General features: G+C 40.0%; 1 protein-coding gene across 3 annotated transcripts; it reads left to right on the plus strand.

Annotated features, from left to right (window-relative positions):
- Window positions 1–1,903: 1,903 nt before the first annotated feature.
- LOC145456421 (sodium-coupled monocarboxylate transporter 1-like) lies at window positions 1,904–21,367 on the plus strand. 3 transcript variants are annotated; one of them, XM_080334538.1, is made up of 13 exons: window positions 1,904–2,928; window positions 2,996–3,099; window positions 5,849–6,037; window positions 6,097–6,162; window positions 9,260–9,379; window positions 9,447–9,601; window positions 10,703–10,843; window positions 11,576–11,794; window positions 11,859–11,977; window positions 12,033–12,190; window positions 14,357–14,550; window positions 19,823–19,926; window positions 20,004–21,367. In XM_080334538.1, exons 1-13 carry the CDS (start codon window positions 2,892–2,894, stop codon window positions 20,168–20,170), a joined length of 1,773 nt encoding a protein of 590 aa, XP_080190664.1. In that variant the 5' UTR covers window positions 1,904–2,891; the 3' UTR covers window positions 20,171–21,367. The 3 variants fall into 3 exon arrangements, with proteins under 3 accessions (XP_080190664.1, XP_080190665.1, XP_080190666.1); XM_080334539.1 differs by lacking the exons at window positions 19,823–19,926; window positions 20,004–21,367 and adding an exon at window positions 14,976–15,827; XM_080334540.1 differs by lacking the exons at window positions 5,849–6,037; window positions 6,097–6,162.
- Window positions 21,368–21,925: the final 558 nt, after the last annotated feature.

The following is a 21,925-nucleotide window of genomic DNA, read 5'->3' on the forward strand; positions in this document are numbered from 1 at the left end:
ACTCGAGTCATTACGCATGACTCGACCCAAGTCATTGACTCGGCTTATTTTATATGACTTGAAGATGAAGAAATTTGCGAATCATAATGGCTAGATCAACGCATCCGACGAATTCTGCCGACATCGCTATTTGTCACCACTGCTTTCGTTGCACTTGTCTGATATCAGATATGCCGCCGTAAAAACAACCGAAAATGATACATAGTAGCAATGCATTGTACATAATCGTCCAGTGATGAAGAGGTAATAGATCCTCCGCAATTAAAGTACTCAAGACTTTTCAATTATAGGCTACAAGCAAACAATTGAATCAAAGTTCAATTAGAGCCAATGAAATGACTCAGATGGTGAAGAGACTGATAAGCTCATGTGTAGATTTGAAGGCGATGATTCTTTGCATTTTTGGGCGACTAGAAAGAATGAGTATGAGTATTCAATGCTCTTCAGTGTGGTTCAAAAATGCTTGTCAATTCCTGCATCTAGTGCACTAGTGGAACGTGTATTCAGTAGATGTGGATTCATTGTACGGCCATGAGGATCTCCTTTCCACATTAGTATTTTTGAGGTGTAGCTCATTGATTTGATCTGCTGTCTGTGAAAACACACAATGCCCCTCGTCCATTTGACGTTTTGTTAGGTATGTGTATTGTGCACGTGAGTAATAATGAATGGCTAATGTTGTGTGATGTTTGTACAATATGGCTGTTCTAAAATAACTTCTTTTTTATTTTACTGGGTGGTTACTTGATAAAATTGTTATGTTGCACAAAGGGAACACTGAATCTGGCTTAATTTGAAAAAAGTGGAATCAATAATGTGAGAGGAGAATATTTTGGATTTGAAAATAAATGGAGTATTTTAGTGAGAAATTCTTTCATATAATATAATACATAGTAGTAAGCCGACTATTGTTTCATATCCAAAACATTCTACTCTAATAACTTCACTTTTTCTAGTTGGAATTGAGTAAAATTTGCTATGAATCATATTTTTTCACAATGTAACAATATCATGAGATAGCCGGTAAAATTCGAAAATCTCTATTTGTAATTAGTCTAAAATTTTCTTTCATAGCATTGCTTTCTACTGGTTGGAATTGAGCCAAATTTGATTTTTTAGGCAATCTAGCAATTTTGAGAAGTAACCGAAAAATTTGAAAAAATGTTTTTGAACAGCCCCATTGTACAATTATTTATCCAATGCTGTAACTGCGATGTAGTCTGTAATGCAATTGGGAAAACCTTTAGTATAATCAAAAGGTATCTGTTCTGTTGTCACTGCACAATGCACATAGTTGCATGCACGCTTTTACAGCATGCTGGCCTGTTGTAAATACCTCTACATAAACATGCATCTATTGATTCTCTATCAACTAGTATCTTGACGTGAATTTGTTGGTTCTCTATCAGATAGTATGTAGACGTGAATTCGTTGGTTCTCTATCAGCTATTCGTGAGCTATCGTCGATGTGTTCATAATAAAAACTGAATGCTTGTATTGGTGATGTATCAGACTGACAATAGAGATATTTGATTTTAAGTTCTAAGATTAGTAAAGTTATCTTTAGCATCGGTAAATGAGGCCCGGACCTGTCCGTTATCTGCCTAAATAAACACGTGCCAAGACTCTGATAGGACAAAATGAGCATGTTTCGCAAACAAGGAATTCGATATTACCCAAGCAGGATTGAAAATATGAGTTGAACATGACTTCAATACTGTGACTTGGACTCGACTCGAGTCATAACACCATGACTCGGACTTGACCCTTTAAATGGTGACTTGGACTCGGACTCGAGTCTGTCATGAATTGAAAATGACTCGACTCGACTCGAGTCAAAACCACAAAAGTATGATTGACTCGTGACTCGGAACCATCTGACTTGGTTACAACCCTGCTGAAATCCCTATGAAATGATCCTGTAGTAATCCAATTGCCATGGTGACGAATCATCGCGCCTCGTACTGCATATGTTGCTGCGTGTAGATATATCCCATTATGTAAATTTTCTATTCGGAATAATTTTTAAAAATATTTCCAAGTAATAAATTGTCTGTATAAATAGTTGATGCTGCGCTTGCACATCCCATGTATTCGCAGACATGTTGACATGCGACATCATGACTTTCCCGTCGTACAGTGCAGTAATACAGGAAGCACACTCATTCATCACATGTATTTCCACAAGTACACCGTAAAACAGAGTCATGGAGAGGGTAACATAGTTTGATATTCTTGTACGTGTCATAGCTCATTGTCATTACCATACATCCATAGTAAATATATAAATATGACATTTTACGAGGTTAATAATGCGCCACAAGCCAACGAGTCAGGTGCTATCTAATGCTAGAAGTCGACAAAACGAATCCCTTCATTGTACCGTGTACATTGCAAGATTACGTTGAACTGAGCAGAAGTAGTGTTTTCAAGGACCTGGAAATGTGTATCAAAAAATGTTATTACAAATTGCAATTGCAATATGCAAATTGCTCAATGTCTCCTAGATTTCCATTTACCATTAGACATCATCTCAAGATGCCTGTGTCAATGTATTCGTCTATTCTGGAAGAAGTATCCTACCTGACCAAGCAACTTCGAAGCTTTAACAAATTATTTGCTAGGCAGGTAACAAAGAGTTTAGTTTATCGGCGACCAGGGTGTCGAAATATCGGCCAATAATGGTTCCTGACATAGCTCCTGTGGCTTCGGTCTCACCTATCCGAACAAATGCGGTTCTGAAGCGTTTTCTATATAAAATATATCGCACTCGTTTATCTGTCAATATCGTTGAAGAAACTCCATTTATTACAATTTTTTATGTGGATTCTTCTTCATATGATTTATGCAGGTTTCGTCAATTTTAATCCTATAATCACAACTACATTGATATGGCGTTGGGGCCCATTGACATCGCAGTATTCACAGGTTGCTATCAATTGTATCGATATATCCTATGCACGTGGATTTGATAAATAAATCGTTTGTATTTCAGTTATCCTGGGGATCTCCGTTTTCATCGGGGTGTACATCGCCTATAAGGATCGAAAGAATTCTTCAATGGATAACTATTTTCTTGGCGGAAGGTCAATGAATTCAGTAAGATAATGATACCGCATTGGTATACTGTTTCGCAATTGTTGCAGGCATATATACACTATTGAATCATATATATATGGTGTATGTATATGAAATTTAGTGCTTGACTTAAACCCGCAAGCATAAAATGAGATAGTATAGGATCACCAATTTGGCTCCGGAATGTTTAGACTTAAAACCAGCACGATCTTCTGCGATTTAACTAAAACTATTTAACACCAGGGCATGGTATGGTATGGTATGGTATGGAATATGGAACAATGCAAGTATGGTATGGAATGGAAGATTTTAATCTATGGTATGGAACGACATTTCCATACTTCCATACATTGGTGCTTTATACATTTTATCGTGATCTGTGCAAGCTTCATGAAGCGTACGTTGTTCGTTGTTCACGGAATACGATCGTCGATCGCTTTTGTTATGTGTGAACGTGAACTATTGAAAGCTGTGTAGGAAAGGAACAAATACACGCTTGTGCAACGGTTTTAGGAGCACTTGGAATGACATGATTTTGTGATGTAATAATGACAGCAGTAAAGTTGATCCGATATTCTCTCGAGTTGAGAGAGACACGACGTCTCCGAGTAGAGTCTGTCATGTGACGCAATAATTGGTAATGTAGGCTACTCCAACTACCTCATTCCTTGAGTGACGACAGCTTACAAGCAATCATGACACTACGAACTAAATGCTCGATCTCGCATTAGGACTATAGATCAGGGAGTGGGGTAGATGTAAGTTTGGAATTCTCGCCACGCTAACCCCGACCAAATACTGTACTAACAATCATGCAGATCGCTGCAGATTGCCTGCAGCTGGGATATTTTATGGGTGCGCCTATACTATAAATTATTTTGCGAGTTTACTTCAAACTTGTATGTGCCTCATGCCAATGTACCGGAAATGAGATGATATGCATGGAGCAGGGGCTGGCAACTTCTCCAGTCGGCGGGCAGGAAATAGGAAAATTAGGTACTTGGCGGGTCGGAATGCTGAATGGATAAATTATTCGCCCATGTATACAAGGAATAAATCGTATTTAATCAATGTATTTTATCGACAGCAATGTCACTTCAAAGCCATTTCTCGCCGATAATGACTACAAGGTTGATTTGAGAATAGCATTGTCATACAGGCACCGCCGTGTCTGCTTCTTTCTGATCAAATAACTCACGGTGCAATCCTTAATTAAGATTTCAAAGCGTTTGATAAGCCCGGTACCAAAAATTTACCAAGAATAAATTCATTATGGTTCAGCACATCGTAAATGCCGATAATGCAAGTCTTCTCGCTTCGACGAACTTACGCCTAACCTCCACTATCGCACGCAGCACAGTGCGCACACCTATATAATAACATACAGTCACTAAAATTTGACGTTTAGGCAAGTGATTATGTAAGACGGGAAACTGTCCGCGGGCCGGAAAAAATCTTGTTTCGGGCCGCATCCGGCCCGCCGGTCGTAGGTTGCCAGTCCCTTTTATGGACAGTACTAAATAACAATCTACTCACAATCTCATTTTGCTCGCGGAAGCTGTAGAGTAGAGGTACACGGCACCTCACCACCGTGAACTAAACCTCACCAAAACAGACTCTGTAAAACTATTACCAGTACTTAGATTCGCATTAGATTCGCTAGTTTAAGCAATAATGACATCTGAAATATCAATAATATAGGTGCTATAAAAGGTACTATACTTATGATATTGAAGTATTTGAAAGTATGGAATGTATGGAAAGTATGGTATGGAACAATGTTGGTATGGTATGGAAAATTGCAAGTATATGGTATGGAGAGAGTAAGGCAAGTATGGAGTATGTAAAATTCGCGTTCCATACCATACCATACCATGCCCTGTTTAACACTACGAAACAGGTAAATTCGAGCTATGTAACATCGGAAAACCTCCTAATATTAAAAAACGTGATCTTCACACCGCGGAAAAGAAATAGTGTTCACTGGATGCGTAACGTTTAGGTTTGTGTTAAAAATGATGATGAATACAAACATTGATATTTAAAAACCAGGGGCTGGTTGTAAGTGAAGGCTACCTGCGGCCAGCAGGAAAATGGGAGATCCGCGAAGAAGTGCAAATTTGAATCGCGTGCAGCCAGTAATAGGGGTTTCAAATTTAGCTGGTCTGGGTAGGGACCTTTGTGCTAAGCTCCTTTGGGCCAATAGAAAGGACATCATTACGAACAAGTCACAAGAGTGTTCACTAATCACGCAGAGTGTGCACTGCTAATTAACAAGCTTACTCATCTATGTTTGTTAATTGCTACGCCCTTGTTTTCGTCTTTCATGTTTCTTTTACAGTCAAGATCACCTACAGATGAAAATAATATCTAACATTGTAATATTTTGGTTCACTATCGAGCACGACATAGATTGCGTTAATGGTGGGCTATACTTCCCATAGTAAGGACACAGATGATGTGTTCAATAAATTCAATAAATATTTTCCCGTGGCTGAGCAGCAAACAGTAAAAATTGCTTCCTCTTTCCTGCTTTTAAAATAACATGAAGCCGACTCAATTTTGACTGCTTGAATTTCGCCCTCAATATTACCACTTGTTTTAATAGACTTTGTACAAAACAGCTTTGTAACAGGCGTGGTTTTGTTTCTTTTAAACGCATATTTTCAGTTAAGGAAAGGGCTGCAAATTTTGAAAATAGGGACATATTTCCTCTTTCACTTTTCTTAGCCCGGTATAATTTCGAAATAACCTGTCGTTTATTCCCTAGATTGTGATTGGGATATCTTTGATGGTGACTAACTCTTCGTCTGCCAACTTTATATCAGTGCCAGCGGAGGTATATATTGTTGGGACTGAATACTTCTGGGCATCGATTACGGCGTGTCTCGCTCTTGTACCAATAGCCGTATATTTTGTTCCGGCTTTCCGTCGAGTCAATACGCTATCAAAATATGAGGTAATGTCGTATGCGAGTCGGTTATAAAAGTTGTAGCTAAACGAATTTTCTTCGAGCAGTATCTGGAACTACGATTTAGTAAAAGCTTACGAAACATCTCGGCATCGTTGGGCGTTCTAACTGGGGTAAGAGTATTGGAAGATACATATTTTCCATTCCCCTCGAATAAGCTTCGAAATTATTTCAAATCTGCTGTATCCCACAGATGCATGACTAGGAGAGTTGGGTCAATGCGTTCAAGCCATTACAATGATAATCTACAACAGGGGTGGGCAAACTACGGCCCGCGGGCCGCATGCGGCCCTCGACACCGTTCTGTGCGGTCCGCGAGAGTCTAAAGAAACTTATCAAAAATATTGATAAAATGCGTACCAAAAATCGAATTAATGCAGGGATTTCATTGACCTTTTCATGGTATATTTCACCATATTAATTCTAAGACAGTGGTTGTCAAACGGAGGGGTGCACCCTCCTTGGGGGTCGTGAAAGCATCTGAAGGGGCGCGAAGCTGAGCTCGACTGGAAATCTTTTCGGGCTTCGCGCGATTTACACACGATTCTAGGGTGCATGCTTTCTATATTACTTTTATGTTCAATTTCTGGCGCGACAGCCCGATCTCAAGGCCCGCGCAGTTTAAAAGGTTTTAACTGGTAAACATCACAGAAATCCTAAACGACATTGACATAATTCGGATCACGAGTGTCAGTTCAGGGTGGCCAGTTTAGTTTTAAATATTTCAGTGGTGTGCTTATAATAACGATTCGCGCGTGTCTAAAATAGATTCGTTCTCTGTATGCGAACAATTAGGGTATTTATTTTTGTCTACACATAGTAGAAGCGTGTTTGAAGCTAACATGGTTATGATGCTGTCAGCATTGTGTGTCCTGGAACTGTACCAAAAGTGGAATTGGTAAATCTATGAACAGATCGCTGCTCACAGATTCAAATTTCAATCCTGTTCTAAGAATCAGGACAGCCGACCAATTGGTTATTGAGGTCGACCAGCCTATATGAAATCTCGCCACTGTTTCTCATGCTTGTCCGATATCATCAAAGTAATGTTTGGTTTGCATTGAATAAGCATATATATTATCTCCATGTCATCACTATATGATATAATCAAATACCAATACTGCGTTTTGGTGTATGGTCCCAATATTATATAGTGCGGCCCGCGAATGGATTCAGATGTCGAATGCGGCCCGCGAGCTCAAAAGTTTGCCCACCCCTGATCTACAAGGATGTCATCATCATCATTGGTTTATTAGCAATTTTATCAGTTCAATACACCACAAAAAATGCGATACAATGAAAAGACAGGAAGATGTCGAAGCGACAAGGAGCAGTCTATGGAATCTGACACCCACCTTGGCCTAGGCGATCTAAAGAGGAGGCATGCACACTGAATGAAAGTAAAGAAGATAGTATAGAAAAAAGAAAGCGACAATAAATAGGGCGGCATGTCATGGGAAGCGAGATCGATAGGTCAGTCGTGGTCCGGTAATCTTGAGGATGGACTGTATTTATTTAGTAGTAATTGCTTGTATTTCGACTTGAATGTGGACAGGCTCGTCGACTGTCGGATGGCCGGCGGGATACTGTTCCACACATCAGGTCCGGCATATTTGATAGAGCGATGATCTTTTCGGTCGATCATATGATATTTGGACGACGTGGACGCGCGTGTGTTGTACTTGTGTGCTTTTGATTCCGAGGTAAAGAAGTCATTGAAATATTCGGGGCAACGACCGCAGTGGAACTGATACATAAACTTGGCGATTTCTAGTTTCCGCATATCTTCTATGTTTAGGACGCCGAATCTCTTCAGCAGCGACTTGTTGGATGGGCAGCAAGGCCCCTTTGGGGCCCTAGCTATGATTCGGAGTACTTTATGTTGTAGTTTTTTCAGTGGCTTGAGTGCAGTTTTTCTGGCAGCCCCCAACAGAGGATGCCATAGTGTAACTTCGATTGGATTAAGGATTTAAAGAGTATCAGAAGAACCCATGCTGGCATGAAGCGCCTAAGGCTGTAGAACAGGCCGCACTTCGGTGATAATTTAGTTTCTAGGGACTGAATATGACTCTTCCAGGACATGTTCGAGTCCAGTAAAACTCCGAGATATTTGGCATTATCTGTGTTGGAAACGGGCTGACCAGCGATATTAACGGTTAGGTTATTTTTTGAATTCACTGTCAGCAATTGCGATTTCGAGGCGTTTATGCAGAGGTTGTTCTGGGCCGTCCACTCATGGACTTTGGGCATTTGGTCACCAGTCACGGCATCCAGCTCTGCCGTCGCAGATGCTGAAGAGAGGAGGTGAGTATCATCAGCGAACAGTGTGGTGTTCAATGAGGAGGTTTCAAAAATGTCGTTGACATATAAGGTGAAAAGGACCGGTCCAAGTACTGAGCCTTGGGGCACACCACAGGTCACCAGGTGAGGAGAGGACAAGGTGTCTGAGATCGCAACCATTTGTTGGCGTCCAGTGAGGTAATTTTTCATGAGCTCAAGTTGTGGGCCCCGAAGTCCCTAGCGCGCCAATTTCGAGATGAGAATTTTATGATCTACGCAGTCAAACGCTTTTTTTAAATCGAGAAAAATCCTACATCCCACATTTCGCTTCTCTGAGATATCATAATACTGTTCGGCCACTGTTAGGAGGGCATGTGTGGTTTGGTGTTTGTTTCGGAAGCCAAATTGTTGAGGGGAAATGACAGACATTTTGGCGAGGAATGAGGACAGGCGGGAGAGGAGCAACTTTTCGAATACAACCCCGATGCATGGGAGAACGGATATCGGACGGTAGTTGGTGACATTAGTTCTATCCATGTTGCTCATGAAATTAATGTAATGACGATGTTTACAGTTAAAGAGGCACTGTGCTCTAAATATGATGTGATATCCAATTAGAGCTGAAACTGGTAAAAATGTCGTCCGCCATTTTCGACGGTAAACCACCGTATTCGAACTGCGGTTACAATATTTTTACGAGTTGTTCCATTCCACTTCAAATCTGTGGTGTCGAGATCCCCCTTTTGTCGTCACGTCACATCCCTTTGCTAAATCACGGGCACTCATTTCTACACTGTCGCAGCACGTACTCGACGCAATCAAATGGTACTGGAATCGACCGCGAATTGGGTGAATCTGACCACCGGCGCTAGCCGTATACATATATTTAGCGTACATATTATTATATATTTTAAGGATAATATTTTTCAGATATTTTACACCGGTCTTGTTATTTACGCCACAGCAGCGACATTACGCACCGTGGTTGACATCTCTATCAATTGGTGTATTGTCATCACAGCCGCAATTTGCATATTTTACACAACCCTGGTATACAATATCCGCTACGACAGTACGCCGCGACACAGTGATTGATACCAGTTCCATACATTCAAAGGGTGGCGTGAAAGCGGTGATGTGGACTGATGCCGCGCAGTTCTTGGTCATGATCGCTGGACTGCTAGCGCTATTCATTAAAGGGATAATGGTAGTTGGGGGATTTCAGAATTTTAATTCAGCCTTGATCAGAGGGGGGAGACACACTTTAACAAAGTATGTAACATGCTCATTAGGCTGGTAAAAAATAACTTTTTTTCCCGGATTCCAGCCATTCACTGATTAAATTGTCAGGATACCCTAAAAAACGCCGCACGCCAAATTTGATTCAATTCTAACAAGTATAGGACTCTGCAGATCCAATTAAAATTTTTAATTTATTATGAAAAATTAAAAAAAAATCAAATTTTTCTGTCAACCCTACGAAATTGTTGAGCTGTCTTCGAAGACGATGCAAAGCAAATTTGACTCAATTCCGAACAGTAGAAGTGGAGTTATGCGAGTTTTTGGACGATAATCCTAGGATTATCCTTGATTGGTGGATATCCTATACTTGTTAGAATTGAACCAAATTTGGTGTGCAGCGTTTTTTAGGGTAACGTGACAATTTAATCAGTGAATGGCTGGAATCCGGGAAAAAAAGTTATTTTTGAACAGCCCTAATGCTCATTGCTCATTCACACATTAGTTGTAGTTTTTTTCTGAAAATAAAAGATATAAATATATACTCAGAAAGGCTTTTCCGAAACAAAATTTTGTGTCGTCCTAACCCTAACCCTAGATGAGACAAAGACGGTTGTCGTCGACATAAAACGAAGCAGAAATAGACATTCAGATGAGTGGCATTTGGGAAGCTGATGACTAAAATAAGATCATCATCAATGCGTAATTTTGGGGTGTTGGTATTCATAATGAAATTAAAAAAAAACTCTGCTCAAAATATTCTCGTTTATATAGTGATTTCAGAAATAATGTTGGCCTCCCTTTGAGGGTAGAGTTTGGTTGGAGAATAAGTTGACTGACATAGCTTTATATTCTATAAACTTTTGGTATTCGGAATAGCAGTAATTTATTTAGATGGTCGTGGCCCCAGAAATTGTCTCGCTGACCTCGGAAGAACCACGGACGCCAGTTTGCATTCCATTACTACAATGTCGCATTCCCGACAACACCAAAAGTAGTTCACATCAGATGTCACTTACTAATATAAATGATAGGTTATAACAATTCAAGCTTATTGAAATGGAGTATAATGTAAACAAGGTGGAATGTCATGATTGCACAAATTCATGTGGCAAAGGCTTTGTATTATCCAAGATTCGACTACGGTGTGCTTGGAAGAGTTTCACCACTGGCCAGGATGTTTGGAGGATTTTGGGGAACTATCGTTACGGACGGTACGTCTCAACAATCCATCCAGAGGTATCAGAGCTCTAGAACGACGTCTCAAGCTCGCAGGCAAGTCTGTCATCATTCGAAATCTGAAGTTACTGTCTTCTATAACCGATGAGAGTTTGACAAACTAGTAAACAATTTATTCCTGCTGAACTGTGCAAGATATGATTTTCAACGTTCCTTTCTTATCGAGAGCTGCCGTAATCGTGGCATCTCATTCACGACTTATAACCCATTGGTCCAGCCCGGGTCATTAGCCCCTGTCCCCATCTCGTAGACTCCTTTGATTTTAGATCCGTGTACAGCCGAAGATAAATTATGTTTCAAAGTAACAAATACCGGAAGGTTGTTGTTGTTGTTTATTAAACAAAAAGAAGTGGCGCTTATCGCCTGACGGCCTTTTGCACCATGGTCAAATACATTGTAAACGAAAGGAGGAGGTCGTATGAAACTCCAGAAAGTAATTACGCACCGTGGTGCACCAGACTCTTACGAGAGATAAGCGCCACTGCTACTTTTTACAATACTACTACTACTAATAATATAATAATTATAAACAATTTGCTTTCTGGATTCATTCAAGCTGATCTACTGCTTCGTTAACAATCGACTTTGAAATCTGTGGAACTGCAAATTCTGTAAACTCGAGTTTGCAATCCCTACATCTTTGCAGCAAGGCACATTAGTTTTGTATTTTCCGGGACAACAAGATGGATCTCCATATTCAAACTAACATAAAATTACTATTACATATCCTGAATCTTCAACCTGAATTTATTTTTTAACTACGACCAGGGCATCTTACGTAACTATGGTGACGGGAAGTATCGTCAGTGTAGCATTTACAGCGATTGGTCTTGTCTGCTACGCACTCTACGAGTCTTGCGACCCTATTGCGTCCGGCGAAATCGATACGATTGACCAACTTATACCATACACTGCATTGAACCTCTTCAATGGAATTCCTGGTGTAACGGGATTATACTTTGCTGCCATTGCAAGCGCAGCTTTAAGGTATTTGAAGTATCTTTCATGTCGGATGAGTACATTGCGTGTACAGTTGGCTATTTTCCCTCAGCACAGTGTCTTCATTAATTAATTCCACTGCAATCAATGTAGTTGAAGATTTTTTGTGCAGTTTCTGGAAAAGGTTGAGGAAATCTCAAAGTTTGAAGGTCACTATAGGAAAAATATCCGGTACATTGTGGTTCAGATTTTAGGCCGGCGAAAGTTAATGGCATTTATTTTACAGTCGCTATTCTGGGATTTATGTCGATGACAATCGCTATTGTGACGTCGTATTCATCGTCCAATATCTTTCAGCTTACTTACACAATCACGTCAATCACGCTAGGCCCAACCACAGGATTATTTATCATGGGATTTTTTATTCCGAAAACGAATGCCAAAGTGAGACGAGATAGTAAGATCGAGGTCATCTGGATTACGTGAGTATCCGAATTATGCAATGTAAGAAATATTGCAAATCATTATTTTATATACACAGAGCATGCACAATTGCACATTCACGAGTTACCTGTGATATGCATGATGATAATGGGTGCAATGTGCTCGTGTATTCAAAGGGTTGTGAAGTTCACTTCTCTTGTTGTCCACGAAGAGGCAGGAAGATGTTATTAATATATTCTTTATTCGCAGTAAAACTAGTAAATACAAACATAATACGGGGAGCAACCTGCCCCCTAAGAAAAATGGCGAGATTGAAGGAGACAAAATTTCAGTATATATTGGCTCTATTTTTTCCATCTCAACTCCCAAAGAGCCATACATGTCAATCAACTGTTACGTCACAATTGAAAATTCGTGACTTAATGGTAGCACTAATTCGAACTCACTATGGGATTCCTCGTGTGCGCCATATTTTCTTTGGTATTTATTGTTCGAAAATAAAGCTCGAAACGAGAGGCGAGGCATGACAGACGGGCCAAGCCACACCATTGATAACGCAATTCATCGTAAGTAACTTAAAATTTATAATAACTGATATTAACCGAATGTGACTGTCACACTGATTCCGAAAATCTAAATACTTATCGATTTCTCAATCTTCAAAGTATTCGCCGGTAACATAACGTTGCACTACACTCCTACATTTTATCGCCGCCACTACACAGCGATATACTTACCAATCAAGAACGTGGATAGCTATGACGTTGTTTGTTATTCAAGTTTGTAATTGTGAATGTCACATCCACAACAGTTCGTTTCGCGCCGTAGATCAGCAAGACAAAGCGTATTTGAAAACTGCGTTTTGAAATGGGTGTCACCATGTATGCTATGCTCTTTCATTAATCAACGTATCGCACAATTCAAGATTTCGAGTCAACCTACATAGAATTCGCGAGTGATATTAACCGCTGGCGCGACAGTAGCTAAAATTTGATGATTTTGAAAAGAGGGGGTCCGAGCCCCTAAACCTGAAGACGACATTGTCTTTACCTCTCAAAGACATTTTGATACTGCCACGAGAGTAATTGTTCTGGACGTGATGAAAATTTACCAACAAGTCGCTGCAATATTGATCAATTCAGTACAAAAATATATATTTGGCAAAGAGCCATATCTCATACTAAAAAGAGCCATATATGGCTCGCGAGCCATAGGTTCACGACCACTGCGGTGGATGAAGAATCGGCGAGTGTGGCAGAGGTAAAAATGTTTGAAAATGAAGAATCGAAATTACAGAAATTATGCTGTGATTTTCGAGTACGAGTGTAATTTATTAGTCCAGTGGTGCATTCAAGGTCTTCCGAAGAATATGCACAGTGCCCAATAAAGTGATCTTGAGGATTATGTCGAATCGAACGTTTTCCGTAAATTTTGGATATGTCCCACGAGTTTTTTCCTTACGACCCCTGTAGCGCCATTAACTACTATCGCTACAATGTTTATTTTGCATCGCCACATTTTCTCACATTCCATTCTGAAGTCTGCGTATTCTTATTGTTTTTCTGATTCCTTTCGTAGTGTGTTTTGATCAGCTAGGGCGGTCAGTTCAATGAATTAGCATTTCCTTTTCTTTTTTAGTATGAATATCATATCCGGATGGTTGCACCTGATTTTGCGGTCAGTTGTAACTTAGTACTTGGTCGTTTTTTGTCACTGGTGTTGGATTGTAATCAAGTCATACCAAATTTTTGTCGAAGTGGTGATGTTAAAGTGTTTGCATGATTCAAGATGAATGTAGTGACCGATCCTGTAGTGTCTCCATGTATATTCGGTAGCTGCAAGCATTGATATTATTTGTGGAAATAGCATGTGGCTTTTAGGCTGTAAGCCAGCCACATCATTACCTTCAAGATGAGGTCGTTGACTCGTTATATGAAATTACAGATAGTAGGTAACATTTGGGGATGATGAGTAAATTTTCAAGTATATTTGTATTTCCCACTATTTATCATGCAAAGGGAAATTGTCGCGGGAAATTCATGGAGATTACACCTTTCTATAAGAAATGGCCGGTAGATGCTTTTTGAAGCCTGGGTGCATCGAAAAACACGAGCAAGATGAACCTATAATCTCCAAGCTTATTCAATTTTAATGCTGTTAATAAAGGGAGCTACATTGGCGTTCGTCATAAGCGTTGCGTTTGGAGTATTTATGTTTGTCGGACACGAATTCTTGAAGGACACCTACCAAGATGCTATCCTGCCGACTTACACATACGGATGTTTATACGATAACATCACCAAAGTTACGAACGCAACTGCATCTATGGAGCTAATTACAACCTCGTCGCAAGGCCCTGAGTAAGCTATGTTTTTTTTAATAGTTCCTCAGACTATGTGCTGTGTCCGACATCGTTTTGCGTGATATCCACAAACTCGTTTCATTTGCATATGGCGAATATTGCCGAATTGCTGAAATATACTTTCTCAAGCCCACAGTTGCATGCTGTGTGACTTCTACGTTCACAATCTAGATTTGAAATTGCTAAATGAGCCGAAGGACCAACACCGAGTTGTATATTCATATTACTACAAATAAACTTGCGCAGGTGCTCCGGGCAGGTCACCTTCTTACCTGATGCAGCATAATAATACTACACCGGTGATGGTTCTGAACATTTTGACATTACGGAATACCTAGGGTTGTATTTAAAACAAAAATCAATTCAAAACAACATATTTCAAGCAAGGCCCCTGTTTAAAACATGTTTTAATGTTCTTTCAAGGTTAAGCCATGATGTTATGAATATTCAATTGTGACGTCATAAGGGGCTGACATTGGCCATTGGAAATATAAGGTGAATATATAGCTCCTTTGACAAAACATCTACGTATAGGAGTTGATCCGACTATTTTGAGGGTTGCAACAATCACATATCGCATTCGTCGGCTGTATCGGCTGGTAATTGTCCGTATATAGGCTCATACAGCATATGTTTTGGAAAGTATTTACAGAATTATGGCATAATTTTACAACTTAGAAAAAAACATTTGTTACCAAGGCCTATGTTTAAAACACTGTTTAAAACAGAGGTCTCAAACTCAAATGTGCTCGCGGGCCAATTTCATACTTTTTGACGGCGCCGCGGGCCGCAGCACCAACAATAGGGGAGTTCAATGTATTTTCAAGTAGGCCTTATTTGACGGGACCTTGCAGACGCACATTCCACACGCATCGTGAAAATGTGATTTACTATTGTGAATTCACGCCTGGCACGACAAAAATCACATTTTTAAATATTTGAATAAAATTGGTGCTGTACTTGGCATAGTTTGTCAAAATAATTAGTTGTAGACCCCATGCTACAGTACAAATGCATCAGGACATTGTAAAAGCTGTCGCGTTATAATTTTGCAGCTAGTGGACATTTGACGTGCCACAATTCTAAGCAGAATTTAAGAATTTTACAAAGATTGATCTAATATCAGAGCATCGGAGCAGTACAGCCTAATCCGGGTTTCGGGCATCCTACTCCTGATGGGCTATATTGATCATGATATTACCGAAGTCAAATATAATCAGCGTTAGATTTACCTTCGAAATGGAACAGATCAATAGAAACTTGACCATAATGAATACTGTGCTGTAGCAGTAGAAATGTGCAATCGCCGAATATGCTACGACTACTTAATACTCGCCACATTCAATTGGCAATAATAACATACAAAAGATACCCACAGAATGTAACCAATTATCCATCAAACTGGCAACATAATACGAATGGCGGTTGCCATACCGACTTGCGTAGATATCTAAATAAGCTACGCAACGCAAGCTACGAACTTTTGATATTTTACTGTTTCTCATACCAGTTTGATAGTTTGTTTCGTCCGTGGTTGTACCAAGTCACGGCATTCTGAGTCACAAAAGTCCTTCTCTGATTGTAACGTTTGACGCGACGAGTACGAGTACGAGTAATTCTACAGAAGGTTGCGGCCAAGTCCAAATCACAATTTACAGTCACGAATCATCAACGGGTCATGTTTTATCATCATGAACAAGTAATGTCACGTAATTGTTGATCTTCCACTGCGTGGTAACTTTTGATAGTGATGTAATAATGAAGTTTGATGAGTAGTTTCAGGTTTCTGGAGTAGTTTCAGAGCGAATTTTAAGTTCTCAAATTAAAAAAGAGATTGGTATAGTTAAATATTGTCGAATACTTCAAAATCCAAAATGCTGTCGCGGGCCGCACAAAATGGTCTCGCGGGCCGCGTGTTTGAGACCTCTTGGTTTAAAACATGCTTTAGACAAAGTGTTTTGAACACCATTTGTTTTAAATGCAACTATAGGTATATCTTATGAAAGAGATCGGTAGGCTACCACACCTTTTCAAAATCTGAGCATTTATGTTCAATACTGTCTGCTGTTATTGCTCATTTATCAGTGCAATATAGTAGATTTCTAGGGCATATACCGTACATACAAATCGATTCCGTCGAGTTCGATACGAAATTTGTTTAATTGCAAAAAAGTTGCTGTCGGGAATTCCTAGTGCCCGACACCTTGAGTTCTTGTATTGCACGATGTGTTGTTTCATTCGACAGAAAAGCAGACATTATGCCGTATGTGGGACATTGAGTTTTTAACATCCACACTGTCTTATTATAAGCAATAAGCATCAGCGAGAAATGAATGCTATAGGAAATGACAGTCCAACTACAAATTCAAATTAAAAACAACCCAATTGCATACCAGATTAGTAGCTTTCTGGCAATGCCTTTAAAATGCAGGCTTGCATAGTGTATAACGCGGAAGAATTTAAGAATTGAGTAATAAAGGCAACCAAATAATATCAGAAAACAATATTCGCCATCAGTAAAGTTGTTTTTGCGTTCGGATAAATTGATTGAACCGGCGTGACCATCGGCATAGTCAGGAGCGGAAAAGGGGCCATGCTTCCTCGTAATTTTCGTAAGGTTACGTAAACTACTACAAAGAAGAGTATTTTCGGACAAATATAGTCAACTTGAAATAGTTACTAGATTTCTTGATTCTGAATACGCTCCCCCCTCGAAAAATGAATACATATAATTTAAAGAATTGAAACTGGCTGTATTCGCAATTATCATAAAACAGTATTTTGATAGGATCGCTTGTGTAGTTTGCTAACCGTTCGCGACACTGAAGTATCGCATAGTGGCAACCGACTTGTTTCGTGCGGGTTATATAAAATCCCAAATAGTGAACTTGGATTTCGCACCACCATGACGCAACGAATCTTAAACTGTGACGTAACAAGTGATCAATGCCGCTGTATTGCTCTTTGGGAACTACGATTGAACATGTTGGGCCAAGATGGCTCTTTTGACGAAAAATGTTCCTGGCCCCTGGGCTATATAATAATAGCTTACCCTGTGCAGTGAACTTGGAAATATAAAACTATACAATGAAGATCACGCGAAACGCACAGAATTATCGTTTGTAATAAGTTCAGCAAATATCACATGCATTGTACGATCGCTCTGGTTCGGTAGCAACCAAAATTTATGCCTTTCCCATGCCCATACTTTGAGAACCATCTCATAACCAAGATCCACCACGCAGCCCTGTTTCAGATTCAAAGATTGAGATTGAAATTGAGATTGACATATCGGCGTGAACTTGTTTAATCGTGTAGCTGGACTTATCCATCTCTTTAAATAAGCTATCGAAGTTCTTTTGCTCGCGCGACTAAAGCTCCATCGCCACAAAGTACGTTTTAAGGTGTGTGGAGCATCACATCATCGCAGCCTGATTATTTCACTTGAACATAGGCTATATATGATTCGTAATAAGTAGAGCAGGTATTGCGCAAAATGGAAGGGGTGATTCAAAAATATGCTGTAAAACTATTTCTAGTATGGTTCTATTCTCTTTGATTTGCATAACAAAGAGGTATGCGATGGGTTAGCGTTAGCTGCATCTCAATGTTATCTATGACGCAACAGTCGACTTTCAAGCTAGAAGTTCAGCAGCCCCAGCCAAGCACGACAATGACCAAACTGAATTAGTGGAAGTGGAATTATGATTTGGCTTTTGGCTAAGCCCGCACAAACGGAAATTGTCTTTCAAGTTTGCAGAACTATAGGGGGTGGTATTTGACTTGTCCTGAGGGGAAGGATTGGTTATCGCTTTGCTATTTGGCTAAACATAAACACGTATGCATGATCGATTGAATAGCGAAGAAAGAAACGGACAAGCAGACACCCTGCAAATCTTATATTGTGGTGTTATACAATGAAACCTTTCGACTGTATCACACCATAATAATTTTAAAAACTTGCCATAAATGCAACTTTTGACAAAATTAAGTATAACTTTCTCGAGATTTGAGTGCAACAAAAACTTGCCCTAGTAATAAGTAGACAGTGGACTACAACAGTATATATAAGACTGCCAGCTGTAAAATGTAAAATGATAGGTGCACTTGCGGTGTAACACAATTTTGAGAACTTCTTACCGAGCGCGATAATTTTCACTTATTTAGATTAATCAAAAAAGAATCACCGTGGGCACCCCTGAGCTGTCCAGTCGGCACCCCGGCTGAGAACCACTCTATTACATTGCACTCATTGACGACAGCAACCACTATTCCTGGTGATGATGTGAACCGTCGTTACACGTGTTGCGAATATTTACCATGGATGGTGTGAACGTGTCGTTCACGTTCACGTTCTGTGTGTGAACCTCCGAAATTTAGAGGTTCACGTTCACAAACGAACCTTGGTAGGCTCCGCATTGTGAACCTTTTTCATATATTACAATTTTCCACGTCATTATAACATATTTGGTTGAAATTCTTCGCATTTCAACTTCGGACCACTCCATATACATGGCGCTGGCAGCATAAAATATCAATACTAAACGAGCATGCACCTTGCCAACCTCAAACCATTTACTTGCTTTGTAACAAAAGTTTGCTTGTGATATTCAGCTTCCTGTTGGTGAATATTTAGTCACTTCATGCTGTGAGATTGATGCGCATTCACACAAAATCAAGAACGAAATACCCTACATAGGTAGTCAAGTCAGCGAATGATGCTTATTCAACCAATCAATGAAATTGATATAAATAATGCATCGCAGTCAAACGTAAAAAATCTAGTAGGCGTACGGGATCCATCTTGATTTCATATGTTTATTGTATCATAAAAACCAAATCCGTGCGATTGGGATGTTGACTACCCTATAACTTGTTTGTGGGGGAATATCGGTATCAAGTAGGAACCCGTTTTGCACTCTGATCAATATCAATGTAGCAATAGTCAGAGGCCGAATACATTGTTCAGTCTGGCCTAGACCGATAAGGCGTAAGTTTATATAGCCTTGCGAGTCGGCATGTACTTCAGCACTTTGGCATAATGTGGCCTGAGTCGTCGCTAGGAGTCGTGTAGGTCAGCTAGGCCTACATTAATATATCACGTCACTGAAATGTAGGATCGGAATTGACATCACGTGACGTCATAGGTACACGTTCGCGTTCACACAGAACCTTTCAAAAAGGTTCGCGTTCACACGAACCTGATCCTTTCATAGATTCGCACCATCCCTAATATTTACCACCTACATTATTACACTTAATTCTTTCAGACATTCTACCATACAGAATCTGTACAACCTAAATTTCAACATGCATGGAGTGATACTCATGGCTGGAACGGTAATTCTTGGATATCCGCTGTCACTGGTTACAGGTATAGATATATAGAGGCCTATTGCTTAGGCTTCGCTAAATATGTACGTAGACAAGTGAATTTGTTACGCTATGCAGGAGCGGCTGATCCTACAATATGCGATCCGAAGTTATTCGTTCCGATTGTGGATAATAAGCGCCTTCCCGCAAGCGTGAGGAAGTTTTTTCGTTTCGGCGTACCGGAAGAAGACGAATGGGACAATAGATCGCAGAATTCTACAACTATACTAGAGGATAAAATGTGAACTGTTATATATTCATTCACATCAGAAAATCATCCAAAATCAAGCAGTTTTTGCGTATTGGTATTACGTTTATACAATGTCAAATCAGACGTATATTCGGGCATTGATATGTCGCTATTGATGAGAAGACTACCTTCAATTGGTCAACTGCGGTGTACAGAATCCCAATGTCTGAAGCAATGACAGCCGAATCGGATTCTGGCTAGATCTAGGCCGACCCCATGACATCTCGGGGTTTCTACCACAGGCTTCATTAGTAAGAAATAAAACAATACCAACTTATAAATGTAAATAATATACCTATGTTGTTGTGTTTTGTGATATCTCTCACTTTTGTTGCTGGGCATTTCTATCATATACATAGTATTATCATACTATCATATTCATAGTAATTGACCACTACGTACGTTTTTCACGGCCTACATAATAGAGGTGGTGTGAATGTGAGGTACACGTTTGCGTTCAGTGTGTAAACCTTGGGTTCGCGACCGGAAACGCACCTTGATAGGTTCTATACTGTGAACCTTTTTCACATATTACAAATTTTCACGTCAATATGATATATTTGATTGAATTTCTTCGGACCACTCTCTGCATGGCGCTGGCAGCAGGAAGCGAAACTATAAGCACTAAACGAGCATGCCCCTTGCCCTCTTGAAAAAAATTGCCTTGTTAGAAAAAAACTATCCGTTTGTGAGTATTTAGTGACACTTTGCCGTGAGTTCAGCCCGCAATAACAATTATTAGCAATGACTGACATGAACTAAATTGATATGAAGAATGTATGGCTGTCTTGATGTAAACAATGTATAGCAGGCGTACGACATTTGTCTTGATTTGATATGTTTGTGGTATCATAAAAAACGAATTCGCCTGATTGGAGTGCTGGCTACTTTGTACTAATTTTATGAAAAGATCAGTAGCAAGAATCGCAAGCTACAGCGTATATTAATATAGTACTTTACTGGAATAGAGGTTTAGAATTACATTTATGACGTCACGTGACGCCATAGGTTCTCGTTCTCGTTTGCGTTCACATAGAAGATAGAACCTTTCAAAAAGGCTGGCGTTCTCGCGAACCAGAACCTTTCAGGGGTTCACACCGCCCCTATAATATAACCGGGGCAAATTATTCCTAGCGTCGCAGTCACTTTGAGCAGTAAATTGTGAAGTAATAATGCATATATCATGTACGACGGTACTATATAATTACCCTATATTACTATCAGTGGTGGCTTTTGGGGTGGGCGAGGTGGGTGGTCGCCCGGCCCCCCCCCCCCCTGGTCGAAGGCCCCCCCCTATTTGGATTTTGCGCTTTTTTCAAGGAGAATGACGAATAAACATGGAAATCTGTGCACCAAGCAAGAATATGATTCCGTACAGATGTGTCAATCATCATCAAATCACTGCATTTGTTAGAAAAGTCCCGTATCCCGATAATCATCACGTCTCTGCATGCGGTAGAATTACTTAGTTTTGATGTAGTCTATCCTTGCACACATGCAAAATAGACATGGCCGAATCCAGCACCTAAGCAAACCTTTGCGGTGGTTAAAGATAGATAATAATAACCGATGCGGAAGGGGGTCTGGGGGGCTCCGCCCCCCAGAAGTTACGGATAGATACTTGTAGGGGTCCCCCCCGGTATGTTTCGCCCAGGGCCCCCCCGTTCGTAGCGCCACCACTGATTACTATCCAATAGATTCATGTTGACCATAATTCCTGAGCAGATTTGTGCAATTTTTTGCATCAACT

Source organism: Botryllus schlosseri, chromosome 14 (genome assembly GCF_051294905.1).
Source record: "Botryllus schlosseri isolate E-star chromosome 14, Bs_hap1, whole genome shotgun sequence".
Classification (NCBI taxonomy): domain Eukaryota; kingdom Metazoa; phylum Chordata; class Ascidiacea; order Stolidobranchia; family Styelidae; genus Botryllus; species Botryllus schlosseri.

What these genes read in the sequence shown, in the direction of transcription:
- LOC145456421 (XM_080334538.1), top strand. Translation starts at nt 2,892, where the DNA reads ATGGCGTTGGGGCCCATTGACATCGCAGTATTCACAG. An exon ending in TGACATCGCAGTATTCACAG is followed by an intron (nt 2,929 to 2,995) that starts GTTGCTATCAAT and finishes TTTGTATTTCAG; the next exon opens with TTATCCTGGGGATCTCCGTT. An exon ending in ACCTCGTCGCAAGGCCCTGA is followed by an intron (nt 14,551 to 19,822) that starts GTAAGCTATGTT and finishes TAATTCTTTCAG; the next exon opens with ACATTCTACCATACAGAATC.